This window comes from Clinocottus analis, unplaced genomic scaffold, assembly GCF_023055335.1.
Source record: "Clinocottus analis isolate CAN_PGR_092001 unplaced genomic scaffold, fCliAna1.0.p SCAF_16, whole genome shotgun sequence".
Classification (NCBI taxonomy): domain Eukaryota; kingdom Metazoa; phylum Chordata; class Actinopteri; order Perciformes; family Cottidae; genus Clinocottus; species Clinocottus analis.
In genome coordinates, this window is record NW_027175887.1 from 3,179,435 (window position 1) to 3,200,631 (window position 21,197).

General features: G+C 46.2%; 2 protein-coding genes and 1 non-coding gene across 4 annotated transcripts; all 3 read left to right on the forward strand.

Annotated features, from left to right (window-relative positions):
* The first annotated feature begins 423 nt into the window (after window positions 1–423).
* On the forward strand, window positions 424–9,827 carry ldlra (low density lipoprotein receptor a). Of its 2 annotated transcripts, XM_068578111.1 has the most exons (19): window positions 424–544; window positions 3,600–3,725; window positions 3,820–3,942; window positions 4,128–4,508; window positions 4,604–4,726; window positions 4,807–4,929; window positions 5,049–5,168; window positions 5,418–5,543; window positions 5,747–5,918; window positions 6,005–6,232; window positions 6,364–6,482; window positions 6,593–6,732; window positions 6,847–6,988; window positions 7,271–7,408; window positions 7,527–7,561; window positions 7,643–7,844; window positions 8,027–8,107; window positions 8,203–8,366; window positions 8,493–9,827. In XM_068578111.1, the coding sequence occupies exons 1-19, from the start codon at window positions 484–486 to the stop codon at window positions 8,547–8,549; spliced, it is 2,661 nt and encodes an 886-aa protein (XP_068434212.1). In that variant the 5' UTR covers window positions 424–483; the 3' UTR covers window positions 8,550–9,827. The 2 variants fall into 2 exon arrangements, with proteins under 2 accessions (XP_068434212.1, XP_068434211.1); XM_068578110.1 differs by having other exon boundaries at window positions 7,527–7,844.
* A 4,457-nt stretch (window positions 9,828–14,284) lies between these two features.
* On the forward strand, window positions 14,285–20,782 carry kri1 (KRI1 homolog). The gene is made up of 18 exons (XM_068579545.1): window positions 14,285–14,448; window positions 14,624–14,685; window positions 14,785–14,887; window positions 14,977–15,076; window positions 15,510–15,567; window positions 15,661–15,710; window positions 15,791–15,896; window positions 15,983–16,060; window positions 16,162–16,277; window positions 16,364–16,592; window positions 16,696–16,866; window positions 17,894–17,966; window positions 18,173–18,282; window positions 18,398–18,569; window positions 18,658–18,788; window positions 19,700–19,764; window positions 19,854–19,946; window positions 20,036–20,782. Exons 1-18 carry the CDS (start codon window positions 14,364–14,366, stop codon window positions 20,520–20,522), a joined length of 2,289 nt encoding a protein of 762 aa, XP_068435646.1. The 5' UTR covers window positions 14,285–14,363; the 3' UTR covers window positions 20,523–20,782.
* Window positions 19,472–19,570, forward strand: LOC137787270 (Z30 small nucleolar RNA). Its single transcript, XR_011077628.1, has one exon. It is a non-coding gene; the product is annotated as a Z30 small nucleolar RNA (small nucleolar RNA).
* Window positions 20,783–21,197: the final 415 nt, after the last annotated feature.

The window sequence follows — 21,197 nt, forward strand, 5'->3', positions numbered from 1 at the left end:
GCGGTGGGGTCCAGCTCGCTTTCGGGGAATGAAACTTACGTAACGTCTCCATCCATGTGCGCGCGCCTCCCTGAAAGGGTTAAGCTCGCTATAGTAAATCTCCCCAGGCTCCGCCCCCCAATTGTTGGGGCTGTTTGCCTCAGAAATCACACCACTCCGACCCCGCCCCCCCTCCCCGCCCCCCCCCCCCCCAACACCCCGCTCCCGGGGCCCTCGCTCGGCCCCGCCCCCCGCTGGACCACATTGAAATGGGTCTGAAGGAGTTGTTGTCAAACAGAACAGTGCAGCCGAGCATCCCTCACGCTGACCCTCCAGCGGGAGCGTCTCAGATTACAGATTACAGATTACAGATTACAGGCAGACTACGAGAGCCTCCCGCTCCTCCGGCGTCCCCACAGCAGCCGCACCGGTGACAGAGTGTCAATCAGCCCCAGCAGACAGCGGCGTCCAGCGTGCACGCGCCTTCCAGAGAGCCTGAAGAACATGGGGCGGCCGTGGCACGCGCTGCTGTTGGCGCTTCTCCTCCGCTCGCTTGTGGAGACAAGTAAGTTCACGTTTTACACACGAGCATTTGTAACTGGATTATTTTTTGATGGGGGACTTGGCATTCGCTTGAAACGCATGTTAAAAAAAAATGTATGTATATGCACGTATATCAATGTTTGTAATCTGCGCTCCTCCTTTATGTTTTATAAATGTATAAAGGTTAAAATAAAGTTCTGGAGAAGCTATTTAGTCCGCGTGTGTTTGAATTGGCCACTCGTGTGACAGCACCGGATGTAAGGTGATGGGGGGCGCAATTAGTCACAGAATGTAGGTCAAATCTCTCTCACATGAATGTTTCACTACCGCTGTCTATAGTTTCCCATCATTTAAAATCATCTATCCATAAGTCATCGTGGCTCTTATTTCAATGTGTTACAATGACTTTTTTTTTGGTTCACTCCGGCTTTTGAATGGAGATACTTAAAAAAAATACATTTTTTTCGTGCTTTTTTTATTCAGTGGCGCTCAATTCGCAGCAGGGTCCGCAGCCAATGAGGTCCGAGCAGTGTGAATACTAAGTGTGTGTGTGTGTGTGTGTGTGTGTGTGTGTGTGTGTGTGTGTGTGTGTGTGTGTGTGTGTGTGTGTGTGTGTGTGTGTGTGTGTGTGTGTGCGCGCGCGTGTGTGTGTGTGAAGATGTCAAGCGGGGTTTCTGAAAAGCCGGTTTTGAAAGCTGTTCATTCACAATGTGGGAATTGGCGCCACTTGCATTGTAATCACTGTAAAACAAATGCATCATGGGAACAGGGAACTTGTTTCCCTTTTTAAAACCAGCATTATTCTTCCCACATGATGCAACGTCCAGCGTGTCTGCAGGAGGCTCTCTCACCTCCGTGTGTTTCACCTCAAACGCCACAGAGTTAATTTGAATAAGAAGCCCTCAAATGCAAACATTGTCTTCAGCCAGCATTCCTCCACTTTTGGTTGCGCACAAACACAAACACACACACTGACATGAAGTCACTGTCAGACCAGTTCACTGTGTGTGCGCGTGTGTGTGCGTGTGTGTGTGTGTTTTCTGGGAAAATGGTGAAGCATGTTTGAACTGGTTGGTTTTTAACCCCAGCGCATTAACACACCAGTCATGTGCTGAAACGTGTCCTGTCCCCATGTTGGGAAATGGCTGGCCTCCCGTACTTATTTATTCTTTTTTTTTTTTTTGACAGAGGGACTTTATTTGAGGAAATAAAGTCCACAATCAATAACGCTGCCATTTGGTCCAGGTTGTCTCTCTGGGACAGATCTCCACTGAGCACTTTAAGTAAACAACCACCCTGAACTTGGGTTTGGGTTACGTGTCATTTTGGGGATATGGGAGCTGATCTATGAAGTAAAAAGCTCCACCGTTCAGGGGAAAGGAGCTCAGAGTTAAACCCAAGTGTTTTCTACTCTACACACAAGGATCTTCCTGTGACGTGACCAGGTTTGTCTACATGGGGCGTATGATTTATCTTTATGGCAAGCCTGTTTACATGGAGCCATAAAGACATGAATGGCTTAACAGCCAGTAGTGGATTTACTTCACAACCACTATATTACGACTGTCCGCGGTCATTTGGGGTCATAAAAGTAATACTACAACTATTCCCTCAAGCTGCAGGAGAAGAATAAAACCTCTCCTTGTTTAAATAAAGCATGTAGGACCCAAGGCACCAGATGTTTGACTTCACCAGGAAGCTGTTATGATTTACTATGCTGGCAGCCATTCATGATTTATGATTTGTCTGACAGGGCACTAACATATGAAAATGTATATACTTCCACATAAATATTTAATTTGAATTCAAACAAAGAGGCAGATATTCCTCTGACTGTATGATGGCGGCTGCTTCTGGTCCACACAGTTGGCCATACGGGAGTTTGAGGCCCCCTCCCCTCCCCGGGGGCCCGAGGGCTGGAATGGACCCGAGAGCCTTTTCTGTGAAGTGCTGTCTCTCCGATGTACAGTCTAATTGCTCCTTCTGGTTCAGTGGCTTCATTCTAATCCATAAAAGATGGGGGGTTGGGAGGGCCCCTGTGTCCTCAGTGTTGAAACTCACCCCAAAGGAGGTGTTCTCCTCCCAGCAGCCTAGAAGATGAGATCTCTGTTGTGTCATGGACTTGCCATATCAGCAGCGTCCTGATAAAGGCTGAGGGATGCATGCTTACAAACAGAAAGTGTCCTGGTTTGACTTGCAGTTTAACCATTCAACAAGTACCAACAGGCACCGTGTGTTTGGTTGTGTGTGTGTGTGTGTCATGCCAGAGTATAGACCTCCCAGCGCTCTTGTCCTCTGGCAGCAGGTTTATCACCGTCTTCGGCGTTGGTGAAGACGTGGCCTCTCTCGTATACTGTAATGCAACCCAAGTAGCGGCATCACTCATGAGGCCGACTGTCAACCCTCTTCAGCGTGCCTGTGATGCCTGAGCTGAGGTTGTATCCTCTTTGAAATGTTTAGAGCCGCGCCCTTGACCCTTTGGCCCACACTGAAAAACGTTTGGATGGGTTGCCTTGAAATTCAGTTCAGGTATTCGCGATGACCTTTGTGGTGATCTTTTGACTTTTCCTCCAGCGGCAAGAAATTTCAAAACATTGCCATTGAATTTGACAGTCACACTAAATCAAAATGAATTGTAACAACATCGGCGGCTCGAAGCTAAATGTGCCCGATACTTTGGTTCACGACCAAATACCTGATCGTCTGGAGATGGTCTCCCTAGACGAGACTCGGTGCCGGACGACCTATGCTACCCTAATCATTCACGGTCAAAACCTACCCGAGACTATCTCACAAGAGTATCGCAAATCATAGTTCGCCAACTGGAAATGAGCCAAAAACTTAAACTAATGACCGTACCATCGGCCTCAGCTGAACTAAGAGCGTGTTCTCGTTTCATTGTGTGCGTGCTGTCAAACTAGCGTTAGCAATTAGCTAAGTACAGTGGTGCAGAAGGACATTTTCAGAGCTGTTAGCACAGCTGTCGACTCTTTGGAGTTTTCCTGTCCGGGCCCCTGATGGATGATAAGTAAAATGCACTTTTAGCTGAACTGTGTGTTTACATCTGTCTGTTGTAGACGCGTGGGCAACATGTGCGCCCACGCAGTTCCAGTGTGGTAACGGCAAATGCATCACGGTCAGATGGGTGTGTGACGGCACAGACGACTGCGGAGACGGCACCGATGAGCTTCCCGCTACCTGCAGTGAGTACGGCGTGATGCTTTACGTACCCGTCAGTCCCTCATTGGGGCGATTGCGTAATCCTCAGTTAACCTTTTCCGCGTCTGTCACTTCCAGTGGCCAAAACGTGTCGGCCGACAGAGTTCAGCTGCGCGGATCGCCTGAACAACTGCATACCGAGCAACTGGCACTGTGACGGAAAAGCTGACTGTGAGAATGGAGCTGATGAAGAGCGCTGTGGTAAGCCGAGTTAACCACGGGCTGTCGTTCGGCTTCCTTAATTACATGTGATTTATCTTCTATTGCGCTCTAGAAGCCACAGCTCCCCTCACATCCTTTTACATCCCCTTCCTTCCTCCCTTCCTTCCTCCCTTCCTTCCCTGCTCTGGATTTTCTCACGTCTTGTCATGCGTCTTCCCTCTCAGTGCCGAAGCGGTGCACGGACACAGAGTTCCGCTGCGGGAACGGCCAGTGCGTGTCGTCCGCCTTCGTGTGCGACGACGAGGCGGACTGCGACGACGGGAGCGACGAGGCCTCCTGCCCGCCCGCCACCTGCAGCGCCGCGGCCTTCCGGTGCAACAACGGCGTATGCGTACCCCGCCTGTGGGCCTGCGACGGCGACAGCGACTGCTTCGACGGCTCGGACGAGTGGCCCCAGAACTGCGGCACGAAGGCGCCCAACTCTGCTCCCGCCCATCAGTGCTCATCTCTGGAGTTTCGCTGCGGCAGCGGGGAGTGCATCCACAGCAGCTGGAAGTGCGACGGAGGGGCCGACTGCCTCGATCAGTCAGACGAAGCCAACTGCGGTAAGCCTTGTGGATTCGCCCGCTGCGCTTGTTTTGTTTCCCCCCCCCCGAGTCGTCGCCTCTCGTGCTCACATGTCAACCTTTTTGCTCCCCAGTACGTTCCACCTGCCGCCCCGATGAGTTTGAATGCGGCGACGGCACTTGCATCCACGGCAGCCACCAGTGCAACCATCAGTACGACTGCCGGGACATGAGCGACGAGTCGGGCTGCGTCAACGGTACCGATCGCATCCCTTCTGATCCGGGCTGCCAGAATGCAAAACCTCTCGTCTGTGTAACTGCATCTTTTGTTCCACAGCGAGTCACTGCGAGGGCCCGAGCAGGTTCAAGTGCCGCAGTGGGGAATGCATAAGCATGGAGAAGGTGTGTGACAGTCAGCGAGATTGCAGGGATTGGTCGGATGAGCCTCTTCGGCAATGTGGTGAGTACAGAAGCCTCTCTCCTCCATAACTGTCTGGTTAATGACTACTTTTATGTATTTAATTGGGGTGTCTGCAGCCTCCGAAAAGAATGATTATTTCTCTTGTTTCTCCCCTGCAGACTCCAACGAGTGTCTGTACAAAAATGGTGGCTGCTCTCATATTTGCAATGACCTGAAGATCGGCTATGAGTGCCTGTGTCCCTCTGGGTATCACCTTTTTGAGCAAAAGCGCTGTGAAGGTAATGCCCTGCCAAACTAATAGGAAATAGTCCTCCTGTCGTATGGTTTATGTTCTTTCTCTCTCTCATTTGAGACTCTTCGGTTCGATTAACAAAAGGATGTTGCAATCCGGTTTCTCTTAAGCAACCTTTTCCATGTCTCAGTCTGTGCTGCCAGATAAGAAGGGAAACCTCAGTCTGTTCTGTCACACTATCATGCATGTGTTGGTTCATAATCATGTTACCCTCACTCCTCTTCTTGGAATCCAGATATCGACGAGTGCGCCGAGCCGGACACCTGCAGCCAGATCTGCATCAACCAGGTCGGCAGTTACAAATGCCAGTGCGAGGAGGGTTACCAAGTCGACCCAGCAACCAAAGCCTGCAAGGCCATTGGTGAATATGACCTCAGTGTTTTCTCACCAGTGCAAACACCAATGAATTGCTAACATTTAGATGTTCCAAGATGGTGAATAGCCTTACGTACATGAAGACCATCAATTTAGCTGGCTATCAGCTGATAGTCGTTTAAGACATTTAAATAAACATTCCCATGTAATTCTTACTGAATAGATCACCTGCCCACTGTGATTTTACAGGTACAATAGCCTACCTTTACTTCACCAACCGCCATGAGGTCAGAAAGATGACTTTGGACAAAAGTGAGTACACCAGAGTAATCCCCCGCCTGAAGAACGTTGTGGCTCTCGACATGAACATGGCCGCCAAGGAGCTCTACTGGTCGGACCTCTCCCAGAAGAAGATCTACAGGTGAGCGAGAAAGACACCAGAGTGAAATGAGCTTTTCTTTGTCCTCGCCCCCCCGGCTTGACACCAGCTCTTCGCTGTCGTTCCAGAGCGTCGGAGGACTCGGCCGAAGACCCCGCTCATCACCGCGTGGTGATCGGCAGCGACATTGAGGCTCCCGAGGGCATCGCTTTCGACTGGATCCACGGAAACCTGTACTGGACCGACAGCATTCGCAGCACCATCTCCGTGGTGGCTGCCGACATCGACCGCCGCAAGACTCTCTTCCACCGAGACTTATCTAAACCTCGCGCGATTGTGCTCGACCCCTACAACAAGTAAGTCTCCAATAGCACAGAGAAAAAGCACAGTCATGCCGAATTCCTACCTTGACCCGGTGTACAGACTAAATGTATGTGTTCATGGTCTGTGTCTTGGTTTAATTTGCAACATTTCTATGTCCTCCCAGTTTTATGTACTGGACTGACTGGGGGGATGCCGCTAGGATTGAGAAGGCGGGTCTTAACGGAGGAGACCGCACCGCTCTGGTCACTGACAACATTGAGTGGCCTAATGGAATTACACTTGGTAAACTTTTTTTGGTTGCAAGTTGTTGTTTTTACCTTTTCACATGGACGCCAGTGGTCTGACCGGTTGATCCCCCCCTCTCCTCTCTCCCTGCCTGCTTCCTCCTCCAGACCTGTTGAACCAGCGGCTCTACTGGGTGGACTCTAAGCTGCACACCCTCTCCAGTATCGACACGCAGGGCGGTGGTCGACGCACCCTCATCATCGACGAACACAAGCTGTCTCACCCGCTGAGCGTCACTGTGTTTGAGGTAGGGTCACACACAGACACACACCCGGAGCCGAGTGTTCCTCACCACTGCCACGCCGTCCTCATCGTCTCTTGAAATGCTCAAGCTTTTTTTGAATTTTTGTGTTTCTTCTAGGAGCGAGTGTTCTGGACAGACGTCAGTAACAATGCCATCTTCAGTGCAAACCGGCTGACGGGTGATGACATCACACTCGTGGCAGAGCACCTATCGTCCCCAGATGACATCATTCTCTACCATAACCTCAAACAACCCGCTGGTGAGAGACACCGCTGCCACACGCTGTTGAGACATGTGTTCATGTAAAAGATCATTACTGGATATTCGCAATTGGGTTCAAGTGTGAAGATGTATGCGTTTTCAAATCCATAATGGTCACAAAAGACTGTAGAAATAAATATCAGATATCAAGTCAGTGACTTTAAAGGAATAGTTGAATGGTTTGAATGGCTTGATCTCCAAATGTCTAACTATCGCTTTAAGCGCTTCATAACATGTAAAGCGCTTCAATTAAAGTCAAATGTCATCTTTTCCATTGCAGGGCGGGATTGGTGCCAGTTATCCGGCTGTGAGTTCTTGTGCCTAGCAGCCCCTCAAGTGGGCCGACATGCCCCTAAATACACCTGTGTCTGTCCAGATGGCATGATGCTAGCCAGGGATATGAGGGCATGTGTGCCTGGTATGTAACGACAAATATTGAGAGGAAAAGTCCATATTTCTCTCCATCTAAATTAAAAAATTGTATGCGTTCAAGCGCTCCTGCTTCTGACTTTCACGCCTCTGTTTTTGTTCGCCAGCTGTGCCAACACCTGCAGCTCCCGTGCAGCCTCAAGTGCCAGATACCGTACCCCCTCCTCAGCCACGAGCGCCATCCAGCACCACTCCTAAGCCCCAGGTCCGCACCACTCCTAAGCCCCAGGTCCGCACCACTCCTAAGCCCCAGGTCCGCACCACCACAGAGCCCGTCGTAGTCACCAGCACTGCGGCCAGACCGGAGCCACGCAGCACCAAGCCTCCTGGAAGGACCACCACACCTGAACCAAGGACCCCGTCCCCCCAGCCGGCGAACCCCGAAACACCCCAGACCACAACAGGGGCTCCAGTCACCTCTCCAGGCAAGTACCATAATGCTGTGTTTTATTTTTAACATATTTTAAATAATTTAGGTGAAATTGTGTAAACTTGTTTTTACATTTTTATAGATTTAGTTTTGTTTGAGTGCATTGTCGTCATACAATGTGTACAGTGCGAGCTCCGTGTATCATTAACTCCTCTTCTGGTCTTTACTTCCCCTCAGATTTCAGACATGAGTTTGCTGCAGTCATACCCAACACCGCCTCCTCCAACCTGATGGTGCTGTATATTGCGTTACCTCTGGGTGAGTTGCTTTGGGCAGCTGCTGCCTCACAGTTGCGTACGAACGTCGTGGATGATTGTGTGTCTCACCTCGCTCCCTCCGTCGGCCTCCTGTAGTGATCCTTTGCCTGGTGGCTGTTGGTAGCGTGCTGCTGTGGAGGAACTACAGGCGGAAGAACATCAACACAATTCACTTTGAAAACCCCGTCTATCAGAAAACCACCGAGGACCAAGTGCACATTTGGAGGAGCCAGAGCCCTGACGGTTACTCCTACCCAAAAGTGAGTCCAGACTCGCACTCTACAGTTCAGACTGTTTGCATTTAGCTCATGTTGTTGTAATCAGCACACACAGGCTACAGCATTGTGTTAACGTCTGACCTCCTCTGTTATTTGTTGTCCTTTCAGAGGCAAGTTGTGAGCTTGGATGAAGAGGCAGACAATCCAGTCTTCACAGAAAACTGAAAAATATCGGCGTGAAAGGAAAAGCCTCAACGATAAGCTACCTTGGATGCCCTTTTTGTATTTTTTTTGTACCTCACAAAGTTATGGAAGTCAAAGCCAGGATCGGGACCACTATGTCCTCACAGACGGCGCTCAGCAGTGGAAAGACAACGGAGTGAAACACTATTTTCAGGTTGCACTTTTTTTTTCTAATAGCCGTTCCTCACCAAATCATACCAAATCAGCAGATGATGGATTCTTCAATCGCATTTTATTTAGTACCCGTTATCCCAAGTGTGACTGACGGTACAGCTGCGTCACTGCCATATAATGTTGTGTGTTTCAAACATCTGTTTAACTGAGCTCATTTAATGCAACTTATTATTCCCTCTAATGTGTCTTGTAAATATGTTGTGTTTTTTTTTTTTGATCGAACATTGTCAAAGCTTGTTGGCTTTGTTGGCCACTCATGTCTGTATGGTCAATATAGAGCTGCCACAAGCAGACAGTGAGCTTAAATGAGCTCAGCATCGGGAAACGGTTAGCCATGTGAGTGTGTAGTTTTTACAGTTTTTTTTTTTTTTGAATAGGTGTTTTTTTTGTACAGAATAAATTAATGAGATGTAACTTGTTAAGGAGCTTTAGCGAGGCTTGTTGGCAGATTGTATTACTTTTGGACAGAGCCTGGCTACCCTTGTTTTTGTGCTAAGCTAGGCTAACTAGCTGTCGGCTTCATAAACAGATTTAACAAACCGATATGGGGGGTAGTGTCGATCTTCTCTAACTCTCGACAAGAAAGCAAATGAGTGTATTGTCCGAAAAGTTTTAAAACTTAAATTCTGACGCTTGAGCCAGTCGGTGATTAACCTTCAGTAGATGAATTTGTTAGCTGTGCACAGAGCCAGGCTAGCCGTTTCCCTCCCTTTCCAGTCTCTATGCTAACATAATCTGAGTGTGGAATCAATCTTTTCATTGAAATGTCTGCCTGGAAGAAGTCCAAAGTTGGGCATACAGAAGGTAATATAGGCTAATAATAATGGGAAATCTCCGTCTAACCAGTGTGACCTCTAAAAGTCTCAATAACTTTGACTTGAACACCAGTCTTTGCCTTTGTAGCGGAGCAAAAACATCACCCCAAGTGACCTAAATACAATGTTGCTTTTGTTAACCACAAAGAATGCCCACTGTGTCAGTGACTCGATGTATATACTGCGCTCTGTGATGGCCTTCAGATTTCACATCCCGCCACGTGGTCCCAAAACAACAATAGCGGAGTTCATTCCAACACTTTTTTTCAGCTCCATTCTCTTGATTTGTGATCATGAGCACTGGGGAAAGGGGGGGGGGGGGGGGGGCATTTTTTTTTTAACAATTTCCACCCCTATGCTCCTCCGGTGAGTGGGAGACCAGTGCATTCCTCGAAGACCGAAAGACTTTCATGCAACCACGTGTAAACAGTGGGGCCATGTCGAGCGCCCTGTGCCGCGGTGCGTGTGCGTGTGCGTGTGCGTGTGCGTGTACATCCTCCCTCGGGGCCACTTGAACTCGCCTGCAGCATTCCTGACAAAAGAAAGCCGCGTGCCCGATCACGGTTTAAAAAACACAGTTCGCGCCGGCTTTATGAGCCCCTTTTATTGTATCGCTGACAAATGTGTGCCTTTTTAATGACATTATGTTCACATGTTGGTGCTATTGAACTCTGTTGATATGAACTCACCATCTGTTTACAGTGGAGGGATTTGTGAGTGTTACATCCAGGTGAGGTTACACCTAGCAAAGATGTTATTGCTATATAAATAATGTAATTTTGCCATCAACAACTCGCAGTGCAGATTAAATGTGTAAATATAATGTTTATAAGTGTAAATATTTGTCCTTTGCAGTTGTTTTTTTTTGGTAATGTCAATGTTGTAAACTTTAAACATTTTCTGTATATAAATAAATGCTTCTATTTATTTTAGAATCACTACTGTCTGGGCTCACTTTTTATAAAACTTAAAATGCGTCATGTGTTAACAGTCACAGCAGTTGAGTGAGTTACTAAACTCTTCTTGTGAAGTTTCCCCCGACGCTTCCTCTTCTCCTCAACAGCAACATGCAGTCGCACCAAGAGAAACTGTTTGTTTCAGTTGCTTCGGTCAACAAGCAGGATGTTCCAACACTTTATTGATTACTTCTAGCTAACAGATTCAGATTGAACTTTATTGTCATTGCACATAGAACAAGTTGTGTGACAACAAAATGCAGTTTGCATCTGTCCAGAGTGCAAAAGAAGCCGTTAAGGTGCAGTGTGATGGATAATATATTGATGTAGACAGTACGGACAGTATCAGGGTATTTACATTCTGTGTATTCCATAACGGCCCCAAAGTATTTTACTTTTAGCTCACAACTGTGACTATTCAACTACTTTTAGCTAACATTGTTGTTTATCTCAACACGTGGATGTATCTATATATTTGTTTTTAATAAATTGGAAATGTTTTGTTGGTTGACGTGGCTCAGCTTTCCACACACTCTGGCCCCTGCAGCAGTACCCTCTGGGGTTCAAGTACCTTTGTTGGGAAGTACTGCGTTATACAATATAACAGCATACAGAGTGCCCCCCCCCCCCTCCTCCTCTGCTTGTGCATGCTGAAACGCTGCTTACGGTATGTGGCAGATGAAAGATTTTGAATAGTGTTTGGCAGCATATTCCACTGTTTATTCAACAACTTTGGTATGTAGACATGGCAGAAAATATGAAATGAGGGTTTGTGTGTTTTTTTCCCCTCTTACCCACTCTTTTTTTAAGGGGGGAGCACATGTGTTTGTGTAGTTCTACAGAAAAGGAGACCTCCTTCCTAGAAAGTCAGGCTGTCACAGTGAAAGCCGAAACCGCAGTTTCCTAGAAATCCTTGAACACAGTGAGACCACAGCAAGGAAAAGTTACAACACTGCAAGAGTTTTTTACGCAGAGAAATTTCAACATATCTGGAAATTATTTGAGAAATATGTGCTTCTTCTAAGCCAACAGTGTAGTATATTTTGTCTGTGGACAGTTTATAATGTGTTCACATACCATCTTGTGGCCGTATAGCTTTAAAAAGCAATGTTTTATTTCTCATTGAAATCCATAGTTTGCAGTCACAAAGTAAGCCAGAGCCGCTATCTGAGCAGAGGGATAACAAACGGCTTTGTGGCTGCAGGTCTGTGGTCGAGCCCACCTGCATGTCACATGCAAGGTTCAAGGCTGAAGAGGAAGGGCTGAGCTGAAAAGTCAAGTACAAGATGCATCTGTGGACATGTGGGTAAAGAAGCAGATAAGAAAACAAGCAGTTCACGCTGACGCTCGGATCACTCTCTGAGGGGAGATTATTTTTAATCCAGCTATGTCCACGGCACCATCATTCAGCGGGAGTCTTTCCTGATTCGTCCCTGATTTGAAACACGGTGTCAAAGCAGTTATCCAGACTTCTGCGGGACAGATTGTTCCTGTTGGCACAGACTGCACAAAGTATCTGATTTTCAAAGAAATGTTTTATCTGAATGACATCAATCATTAATATGAACACGAAGGTCATACTCTGGCTGGGTCATTCCCTTTCACAGATGAAATGGAATAAAAAGTGCTGCTGACATCATGGAGCGTTTTCTTCTCATGACGTGTTATTCATTTCAGAGAGCGACGCCTTTCACCTGATGTTGAAGACATGTGAGTTCCCAGCGTGTGAGGATACGACGTTACCGCTCACCTGACAAACAAAACCAATCAGCTGGACCCTCAGGGACCTTTGCTCAGGCTGCATGGTGTTGTAACAGGGTGTCACTGCAGCTGTGGTCCTCATCGATCGCAACTGTTCTTGGAGAAATTCTTAGATTTTACTCTCTGATAAGAAGTTGATCATATCCCTCCATGAAATCCTCTAGTTTTATCAAGTGTCTTCATGTTTGGGATGTAATGTATGCTTTTATTTTCAGCGGAAATTTGACAGAATCCTTCAAAAATGATTGATCGATTTATTGTCTTTTATCTGAATTACCCAAATTCTTCTCAAGCGTGCCTTTTAATGGTTTCGCCATTCTTTTTAAAATTTTAAATTTAATACACAAATTCATGTTTGGCTCCATGATTATGCAATGAAACCTACAGGACTGGTAATGTGCTTGACGGGAAAAAATCTTACATTTTGTCTTTTTTGTCCAATACTCAAACTAAGTCACCGTGAAATAACATCCGGCTTCACAGCTGCTAGCTTATCCGTTTCTGCACGTGTGTGTGCAACAGCGTCATCTGCATACATTTTCCATGTGTGACACTGTTGTGGAAGATCATCAACTTACCTGCTAAATATTAGGGGGCCTAACACTGATCCTTGAGCTTTGATGCACTGCACCCTGTTACACAACAGTCACACACAAAAGGTTTAGATAAAAATAAGATGAGAACAAATCAGCACCATCTCGTTCTCCTTTACAGAGCATAGGTTGTATTTGCTACATTAGGTGAAAGGTGACGTTTGGAGTGTTTATCTCTCGGGCCAAACTGCAATGTAACTGAAAACTTAAAAAAAAAAACTTTTTCGGTTACTAAATTACTTTATCTGCAACTTTTTGATAATAGTCGGCGACAAATGGGTTACAGTTGCTGTCTTTTTGGAGTGACCATAATATGTTTTCGGTGTTGGGCGTGCGTTCAGAGACGTCACAAAGGACGTGGTATCGACACATGTTTTTGTACCTTACTGTCATTTCATCATATGCCACACACCAGAGTCGACTGCGGATGGCCAACATTCAGTCCCCGAATCAGGTCAAAAGTATGTTTGTCTGCCAATGTGATTACGTACGAGCTGCATTCGGTCTCAGGGGGCGTTCGTGATGTCCTTGGTCTACTTTGATGTCGACACAAAACACATATCTGAGTCACGTCAGTCGAGTCAGGTTTGTTCTGGATCGTGCTCATCCTGGACTTCTCTGTGTCAACAGCCTCTCCAGTAAACTGGTGAAGAAACGTTACACAATCAGACTCACTTCATCAATCGGTAATATTCTCTACCCTTTGACAAGCAGAGGTCCTATATACGGCATGTTGACTGCCAATTGAACGAAGAGTCACATTTCTTTGTTGACTTCATTAAATTGTCAAATTTGCAAGTATTTGTAAAAAAAAATTTGTTAGTGTGTATAATAATTATACGTCAATCTTATATAGCCCTTTTCTAAATACCCAAAGACGCTTTACATAGACAGACGGAACAAAATAAATAGAAAGACAAACAGCAAACAAAACATTTTAGGGTAAAAAAAAGAAAGAAAACTGGAGAATGAGTCATGTAGTTGAGGGCAGGGTGCAGAGGTATTTTCGGAGATCACTTTATCAATGCCGATTTCTATTATAACTATAGATACTAATCTTTCATTTAGGGGAATTGATTGGTCTCACGTTACATTTTAAATAGCTTTTTTTTTTTTTTTTTTTACAGTTTCTAATATCAATATTTAATCAAATATAAAAAGTATTTTTTTAAAAAGCAGAATAATGATAATGCATGTTAGAAATAAAGTTATTTCCACAATGAAATAAGAAAATCAAAAAACATATTTTGGAGAACTCCTTCCGTTTTCCAGCTTTCAAAATACTATCTTAAAAGTGTTAAAAACACGCTCGACCAGTGACTCGTGGACATCAGTACCAGCGCGCCCCCTGCAGGACACGGCATGTCACTGCGGCCTGTGCACCGGAAACCACGTGACTCAACGTCCCACACGCGCGTGCAGCGGTTGGAATGACTTCCCGTTACTAGCGTGTAGTTCTTATAGCTGTAGCATAGAGCTAACTCCTTCAGTAAAAACATGTCGGGCCATTCGGAGTTGAACGTCAACTCCAGGTTCGCGCACAAATATGATCGATATCGTGAGAAAGAAGAGTTACAGAGACGTAAGTGCGTCGCTGCTAGCTAGCGGCGGCTAACCGCGTAGCTAACCACCCAGCGTGGGGAAAGTGTGGCGTCAGCTAGCTAAGAGTTGTTTTCTACGATACCGTCTTGTGAGTGGGTCACGTAGCTAATATATGTGTGTGTGTGTGTGTGTGTGTTTTTGTGTGTTTCCCACAGTGAAGGATCGATACGGAGACGAGAGCGAGTCGTCTGAGTCCAGCTCCGAGGACAGTGAAGTGGTGAGCGGAGCTGCTTCTTCTCTCTCCAGCAACAGATGGCGGCGGCTCGCAGCGTGTTGGACCTGTTGACCGGCTGACTTGTGTTTTTTGTCCTCAAAGGAACTGGACCCTGAAGTCGAGAAGGACTTCTACAGGACATTGTCTCTGCTGAAGAAGAAAGACCCCAAGATCTACCAGACGGATGCAAAGTTTTACTCGGAAGGTGAGTGTGTGAGGTGCTGCTCTCGTTTGGTGTTGCCTTCACGGTCTGTGGGGAAAACGATATTGTAATAAGACATCTGAATCTTTCAGCTGCGTCTACAAGTGATGAGAAGCCTTCAACCTCAAAGAAAGCGGTGAAGCCCATGTATCTCAAGGACTATGAGCGTAAAGTCATACTGGAAAAGGAGGGGTGAGAGCTGCTGACCATTGACTGCTTTCTGCACAACAAAGAGCTTATTGAAAAGTTTCTTTTTTAAAACTGACTTTGGAAAACGTAGTTTGGAAACCGGGATGTTTTGTGTTGGTCACAACTAATAATCTGGGTAAAAGTAAATTAATCCCTGCCTGTCAGTAGGGTGGAAGATTTGGTCCCATTGAGGTCAATTTAAAACATCTTTTTTTGTATTAAGTACATTTTCATTCTGTAATCCACTTTCATTTGTCTTGTCAGTGTTTACGTTCAACATATTGCAACAGTCTTATTGTTAGATATGAAATATGTAATGTTTTGCGTGTGTCACACATTACTTTATCACATAAAGCCGGCTATTGCTATTTTCCAATGCATTTCATCTTTTAGTCTCATACTGTAGCAATCTCTGATATCTGTTCTTATTTCACAGCAAATTTGAAGATGAGGACGACAGCGACGACGATGAGGATGTCGCCAGGAGAGAAGAGGTAGATCCCCGCCACTGTACAGTTCAGTTCTTTTGTGAATGTGGAGATACTTAGTGACGTGTTTTATTAATCACCATTGTTTTTCTATCACAGAGAGCTGCCTCTCCGAGTTACATTCAAGAGCAGCGGGAGCTGAAAGACGGGTACGACTCCATCAATCTGAAGGTGTCTGGCGGTGTGACTCTGTAACAGACTATTAACAGACACTAAATCCTCTCCTCAGCTTCCGTAAGTTCATCCAGGACAGCGATGACGAGGAGCAAGAGGCCAGCGAGGGAGCTGAACGATCCGGGTTTCTCACCAGGAGGATCAAAACACAAGAGGAGAAGGTCAGAAGCTGTTGCTCCCTCCATCGTGAAATTGAGATGAAAACGTCACAAATCAGGATAAAAACTTTCTCTGTATCCGTCTGTAGGATAAAGAGGAGTCCGACTATGTGGACTGGCTGAAAGGCCAGACTGACCTTGAGGGTCCGGAGGAGATAAAGGACATGGTGAGTTTATGTGTGAAATATAGCAAAGAAAATGCAAAACGGCTAAATTTGGATAAAACCAAAGTCTTTCTTAGTAATAAGACTGGTTTGTGTTGGGACAGAAATACTTAAGGGACTACTGGAACGACCCAGAGTTGGACGAGAGGGAGCGCTTCCTGAGAGACTACGTCCTCAACAAGGGCTACATGGACGAGGACCGCAAGGACGACGATGAACGGTATGTGGCCGTCTGCGTGGATGTCAGCTTTGATCCTTCAGTTTGAAGTGGAGGAAGCCTAATGCGCAAAGTTCCGGTATGTTAAGGATCCCGACGTACGAGGAGGTGCTGCAGGATGACGTGGAGGACTCCGAGGAGGAAGGGGAGACTTTCTTGGCGCGGCAGGAGGACTTTGAGAGAAGCTACAACTTCCGCTACGAAGAGCCCGACGCTCAGAAGATCCGGACCTACCCCCGCAGCATCGCCACATCGGTGCGCTCCAAAGACGACAGCAGGAAACGCAAAAGGGATGAAGTGAAAGAGAGGAAGGATAAGGTGTGAATCGTGTTAAAAACAACTTTTGATCCCTCTGGTGCAAACCTTCTCGCTCTCTCTCTTATTAATTAGCTAATACAAACCAACCTCTGTACTATTTCAGGAGAAAGAGCAGAAGCGGGAGCAGCTGAAGCAGCTGAAGAACTTGAAGCGAAACGAGATCGTGGAGAAGCTGAAGCGGCTCCAGGAGCTGACGGGCAACGAGCAGCTCGCCTTCAGTCAGACCGACCTAGAGGGAGATTTTAATCCACAGCAACACGACCAGCTAATGCAGGTGGGTGTCTAAACACACAGACACACACACATGGACACAGTTGTTTGTAGGACAGTCAGTTTTTCTTGGTTTTTGTGCAACTCGCTCAGTTGACCAATAGCTAAACCCCTAACTGTGATTGTTCACTCGTTGCTCAGCAATCGCATCAGTTTTGTATTTCTATACCACCGGTACTTAAAGAGTTTTCAGGGTGGTGTCTTTTGTTTTAGCCTTTTCTAAACTTCAAACAGAAGAGTGAAAGCATAAGAATGGATTTTATTTGTATGTTTATTTTTCCGCTGTCACGTTCTCTGCAAACGTTCGCATGTAACCGCTGCTCTTTGTTGGATTCAAGTCTCGTCGACGGGAATCTTCCTCAATGTTAGCTGAGTGTTATCTGCCACACGTTAGTCAGTCTTCATCCTACAAGGTGTTACTCTGGTGACACTAAAAGAGAGACGTAGTTACAAAACAGCAGATGCTTCAATGATAGAGTGAGCTTAAATTTTCACTTCATTTAAACCTTCAGAGACTCAACTGGTTTGCGTTAAACCAACACTATTGAGTGCCATCCTGCTGCAGCTATTCTCGGTGTAAAAAAAGAACGTTTTTGGACAATTAATGTCTGAATGAGGGCCGCCAGCTCACACAGGTGTGTTGTGTTAAACTAATTAGTAACTAATGAGCCTCCCGGTAAGGGGTGTGAAGGTGTGTGTGTGTGTGTGTGCTGCTCTCCCAATAAGAAGCCCTCTGGTTTGTCTCTCCACTCGGTTGAGAAACACAGTTGTGGCTGCACTTGTCACCAGACCAGCGGTCTCACAGTTGCAGTTAATGCAACGCTCTGCTTTCACAGGACGAGCACACTCACCCGGGCGTGCTGTGTTTGGCTAGTTGGACTCGGTGAGTTCAGCTTCCGCTGAATTTAGAGGTCAAGCCAAAGATGACTAACACTGCCATCTTTTACCAAGAAAACACACTCGGTGTGTCCTTTTTCTAGTCTATTTTAAACTAATCTGCGACATTTGTATTTATTTGTGTTTGTTTGCAGAAATTCTTCGGTAATGAATACTACGGTGGAGAAGAGGAAGAGAAGCCTCAGTTTGATGACGACGAGCTTGAGGGTAAGTCTGTGTATTTATGTTGGCTAATGCACCGGTGTTAAAACCTGCAGTAGTGTTAACACGTCAACATTCTCAGATTCAAAGTGTCTTCTTGAGCTCTGAAAGGAGTCCTGTAGTCGAGTCAGGGGATTTGAATAGTTGCAACAACGTTGGGTTCATTGCATTAATGCATCATGGAGGATGTAACTTGTGTGTGTGGCCATCAGAGCCCTGGAACTGGGACACATGGACGGGAGAGGACCGAGAGGAGCACCACAATGAGGACGAAGAAGAGTATGGCGACTCTGGGCCGCACTGTGAAGACGACAACTTCATTGTGAGCACGCTCACTTTTACTGACGGCATCCGTTCATCCTGAGATGCTGTCGGACGTTTTATTTTTTTTGTTCTGGTAAAACACTGTTTAACCAAAAGTCATCCTGTTGAAACAGATGGATGCAGACTACGACCCCAACCAGCAGACTGCCTCCAAGACGAAGAAGAAGAAGAAGCAAAAGGAGAGGAAGAAGATGAAGAAAGAGGATTTGCCACAATTGGGCAAAAAGAGAAAAAAGTCTAACTTCGCTGAAGTCGTCACCAAAAGCAAGCCCGTGTTTGACCCACGTAGGTGTCTCTGATCCTCCTGCTACTGAAACGCACCCTCCTGGTCCTCCACCACACAGTTTGTAACTGCAGGCGCTTTGTGTTTCAGAGGAGAAGAGCTTCGAGCAGTACTTGGACGAGTACTACAAGCTGGACTACGAGGACATCATAGACGACCTCCCGTGCCGGTTCCGCTACAGGCAGGTCCTGGCCAACGACTTCGGCCTGAGCACCGACGAGGTGAGCGCACCCGCACTTCAAACTCCCAGTGATTGACCGTTCGCTCAGTCCCGCCTCCCTTTGTTACTGTTGCTGTGCCTGTGAAGCTTTTAGGACACACACACACACAGCACCACATTCCTGGTACAATGATGACGCTGGCAGATCAAAACAGACGGTTGTGGACAAAGGCAGCTTCTCATTTCCACTTGGCCACATTTTGCAGTTTCATTCTATGAGCTGATTTAAAGAGGTGCTGGTTGCTAATTAGTTGTAGCATTATTTGTGTAAGAGACACTTTTGCTTCATTGTAACATCATCCTGTAATAGCTGCTTATAGACATGTTCTCAAACGGTACGTGTTCTAGTTTGAATGTTGCGAGAGGATGAGCATGTGTTTGTCAAATATTTCTACCTTTGGGTAATATTTGCCAGAGTGTAAACTTCCCCACTGACGAGCATGAAGGAGCTGCTGACGTTAGCGTATGCTCCGTTAGCGTATGCTCCGTTAGCGTATGCTCTATTAGCATACAGGACTATTTAGAGCTTCATGCACCAATTCCAAATGTGGAGAAATCCGATCTTCTACCGGCCTTCTGTGCCTAGTTTCAGCCGCTATGATTGGACAATTGCTTTTCTGGGGGCGGGCTCTTGGGAACGGTCAATGGATGTAAGGTAAGCTGACAGGATGTTGGTTGGCAACGCTGCAGTGATGAGCCTTGAGTGACTGATCTGGTATTGCTTTCCCTTCGGGGAGCGCTCTGACCAGGGAATGACCTCGACTTAATCTTCTCTCTGAGCAGACCTCATAGCGGCGACGTGAAACCTGTGACACAGACCAACTCTTAAGATGTTGATGGTGGTTTTACAAAAGTGTTTCAGAAATGCACGAGTTGTTTTGAACTAATTAAGTGCTGTGGTTCTTCCATCAGATTTTAACCGCCAACGACAAAGAGCTGAACACGTGGTGCTCTCTGAAGAAGACCTGCATGTTCAGGTACTCGCTCACGTTAAAGTGGACCTTCTGTGAATTTATCTCAGGTCATTTTCCAACACTTTATTTATTTTTTCCTTATTTTTCCTCAGGTCTGACAAGGAGGAGATGTGTGATTTGAAGAACTATCAAATCAAGGCTCAGAATGAGAAGAGGAAGAGAGAGATCTTGAGCTCTGTGTATGAGTGAGTAGAACACAATCCGCTGCACCCCTCACGATGGATTATTTAATGGAGCAAAATGTAATATTTTTATGTTTGAATTAAATCTACAGGGAAGCTAAAGAGCAGATGGAGGCTAAAACCAAGGTGGGGCAGAAGCGAGGTGATCATCTGAAGGTCGACGAGAAACAGGACGGAGCAGCAGAGGACGAAGACGCCACCGTGGACTCTCCAGGAGAGACACTTGCCCTCGGAGAGGAGGAGGACATCCTCATACCCAAGAGAAAGGTGGAACTGGAGGAAGAGGCCCAGACAGTGGTTACCGCTGTGCAGGCAGCAGACAAAGCTAATGTGGCGAAAAACAGGACTGAGAGGCCAAAATGGCCCAAGAAGAAGCCCAATCCCACCGGAGGACGCCTCGGGTCAGGAACCATGGGGGTGAAGATCGGGGGCCAGGAGTTCAGCAGACAGAGACTGAAGGCCTACGGGCTGAACCCCAAGAGACTGTTCTTCAGACAGCTCGGCAGACAGAAACGAAAAGAGCGGGAGAAGGAGGAGAAACAGAAAAACAGGGAAGAGAAGCAGAAAAACAAGGCGTGAGCCGTCATCCCAGAGTTAACTGTCGATGGTACCACCTGTAGATTTATATGGTCCCAAGAATTAAACTCATTATAAAAATGTGAAAATAATATTGTTGAAGTAGTTCCAATTTTTGTTCAATCGCATCTGGAGTTGTTTATACTTTCAACTTGTTATGTTGCTACAAAACAATAAGTTGACTATCAAGCCCATAATATATTTTGTATGATGCTTTCGTGTTTAGATTTCACAAATTGTAATAAACACGCTGTTAAAGTTTGCGTCGTTTCGCCTCTTAAGATGACAATTTATTCTATTAAGTGTTTCTAAATTAAATCCACCTTAGCCGTCTTCTCCTTTCACAGCTGTTCCCTTGTGCTGCGGCCTGGCGCTGCTAAAGAGTAAACTGTGACATGTATAGAACCAGGTGTATGAAAGCAATAAACTAGAACACTACATGAATAAAATGTATTGCCTAGAAGTAGCTAGAGCCTCTATTTGATTAATTTCTATGCAAAGATCCATCCATGAGGGTTAGGGTTACAATTACAGATTTGAGTGCTTCCCGACAACGATTGTTTTTCTTATCTTAATCCAGCTGCTTTACAAAAAAGTATTGGTGCTACACTTCCAAGAAAAGACATGTTTGAGGCCAAGAGGTGATGCCCCTTTACGGATTATTTCCATGAAAATACA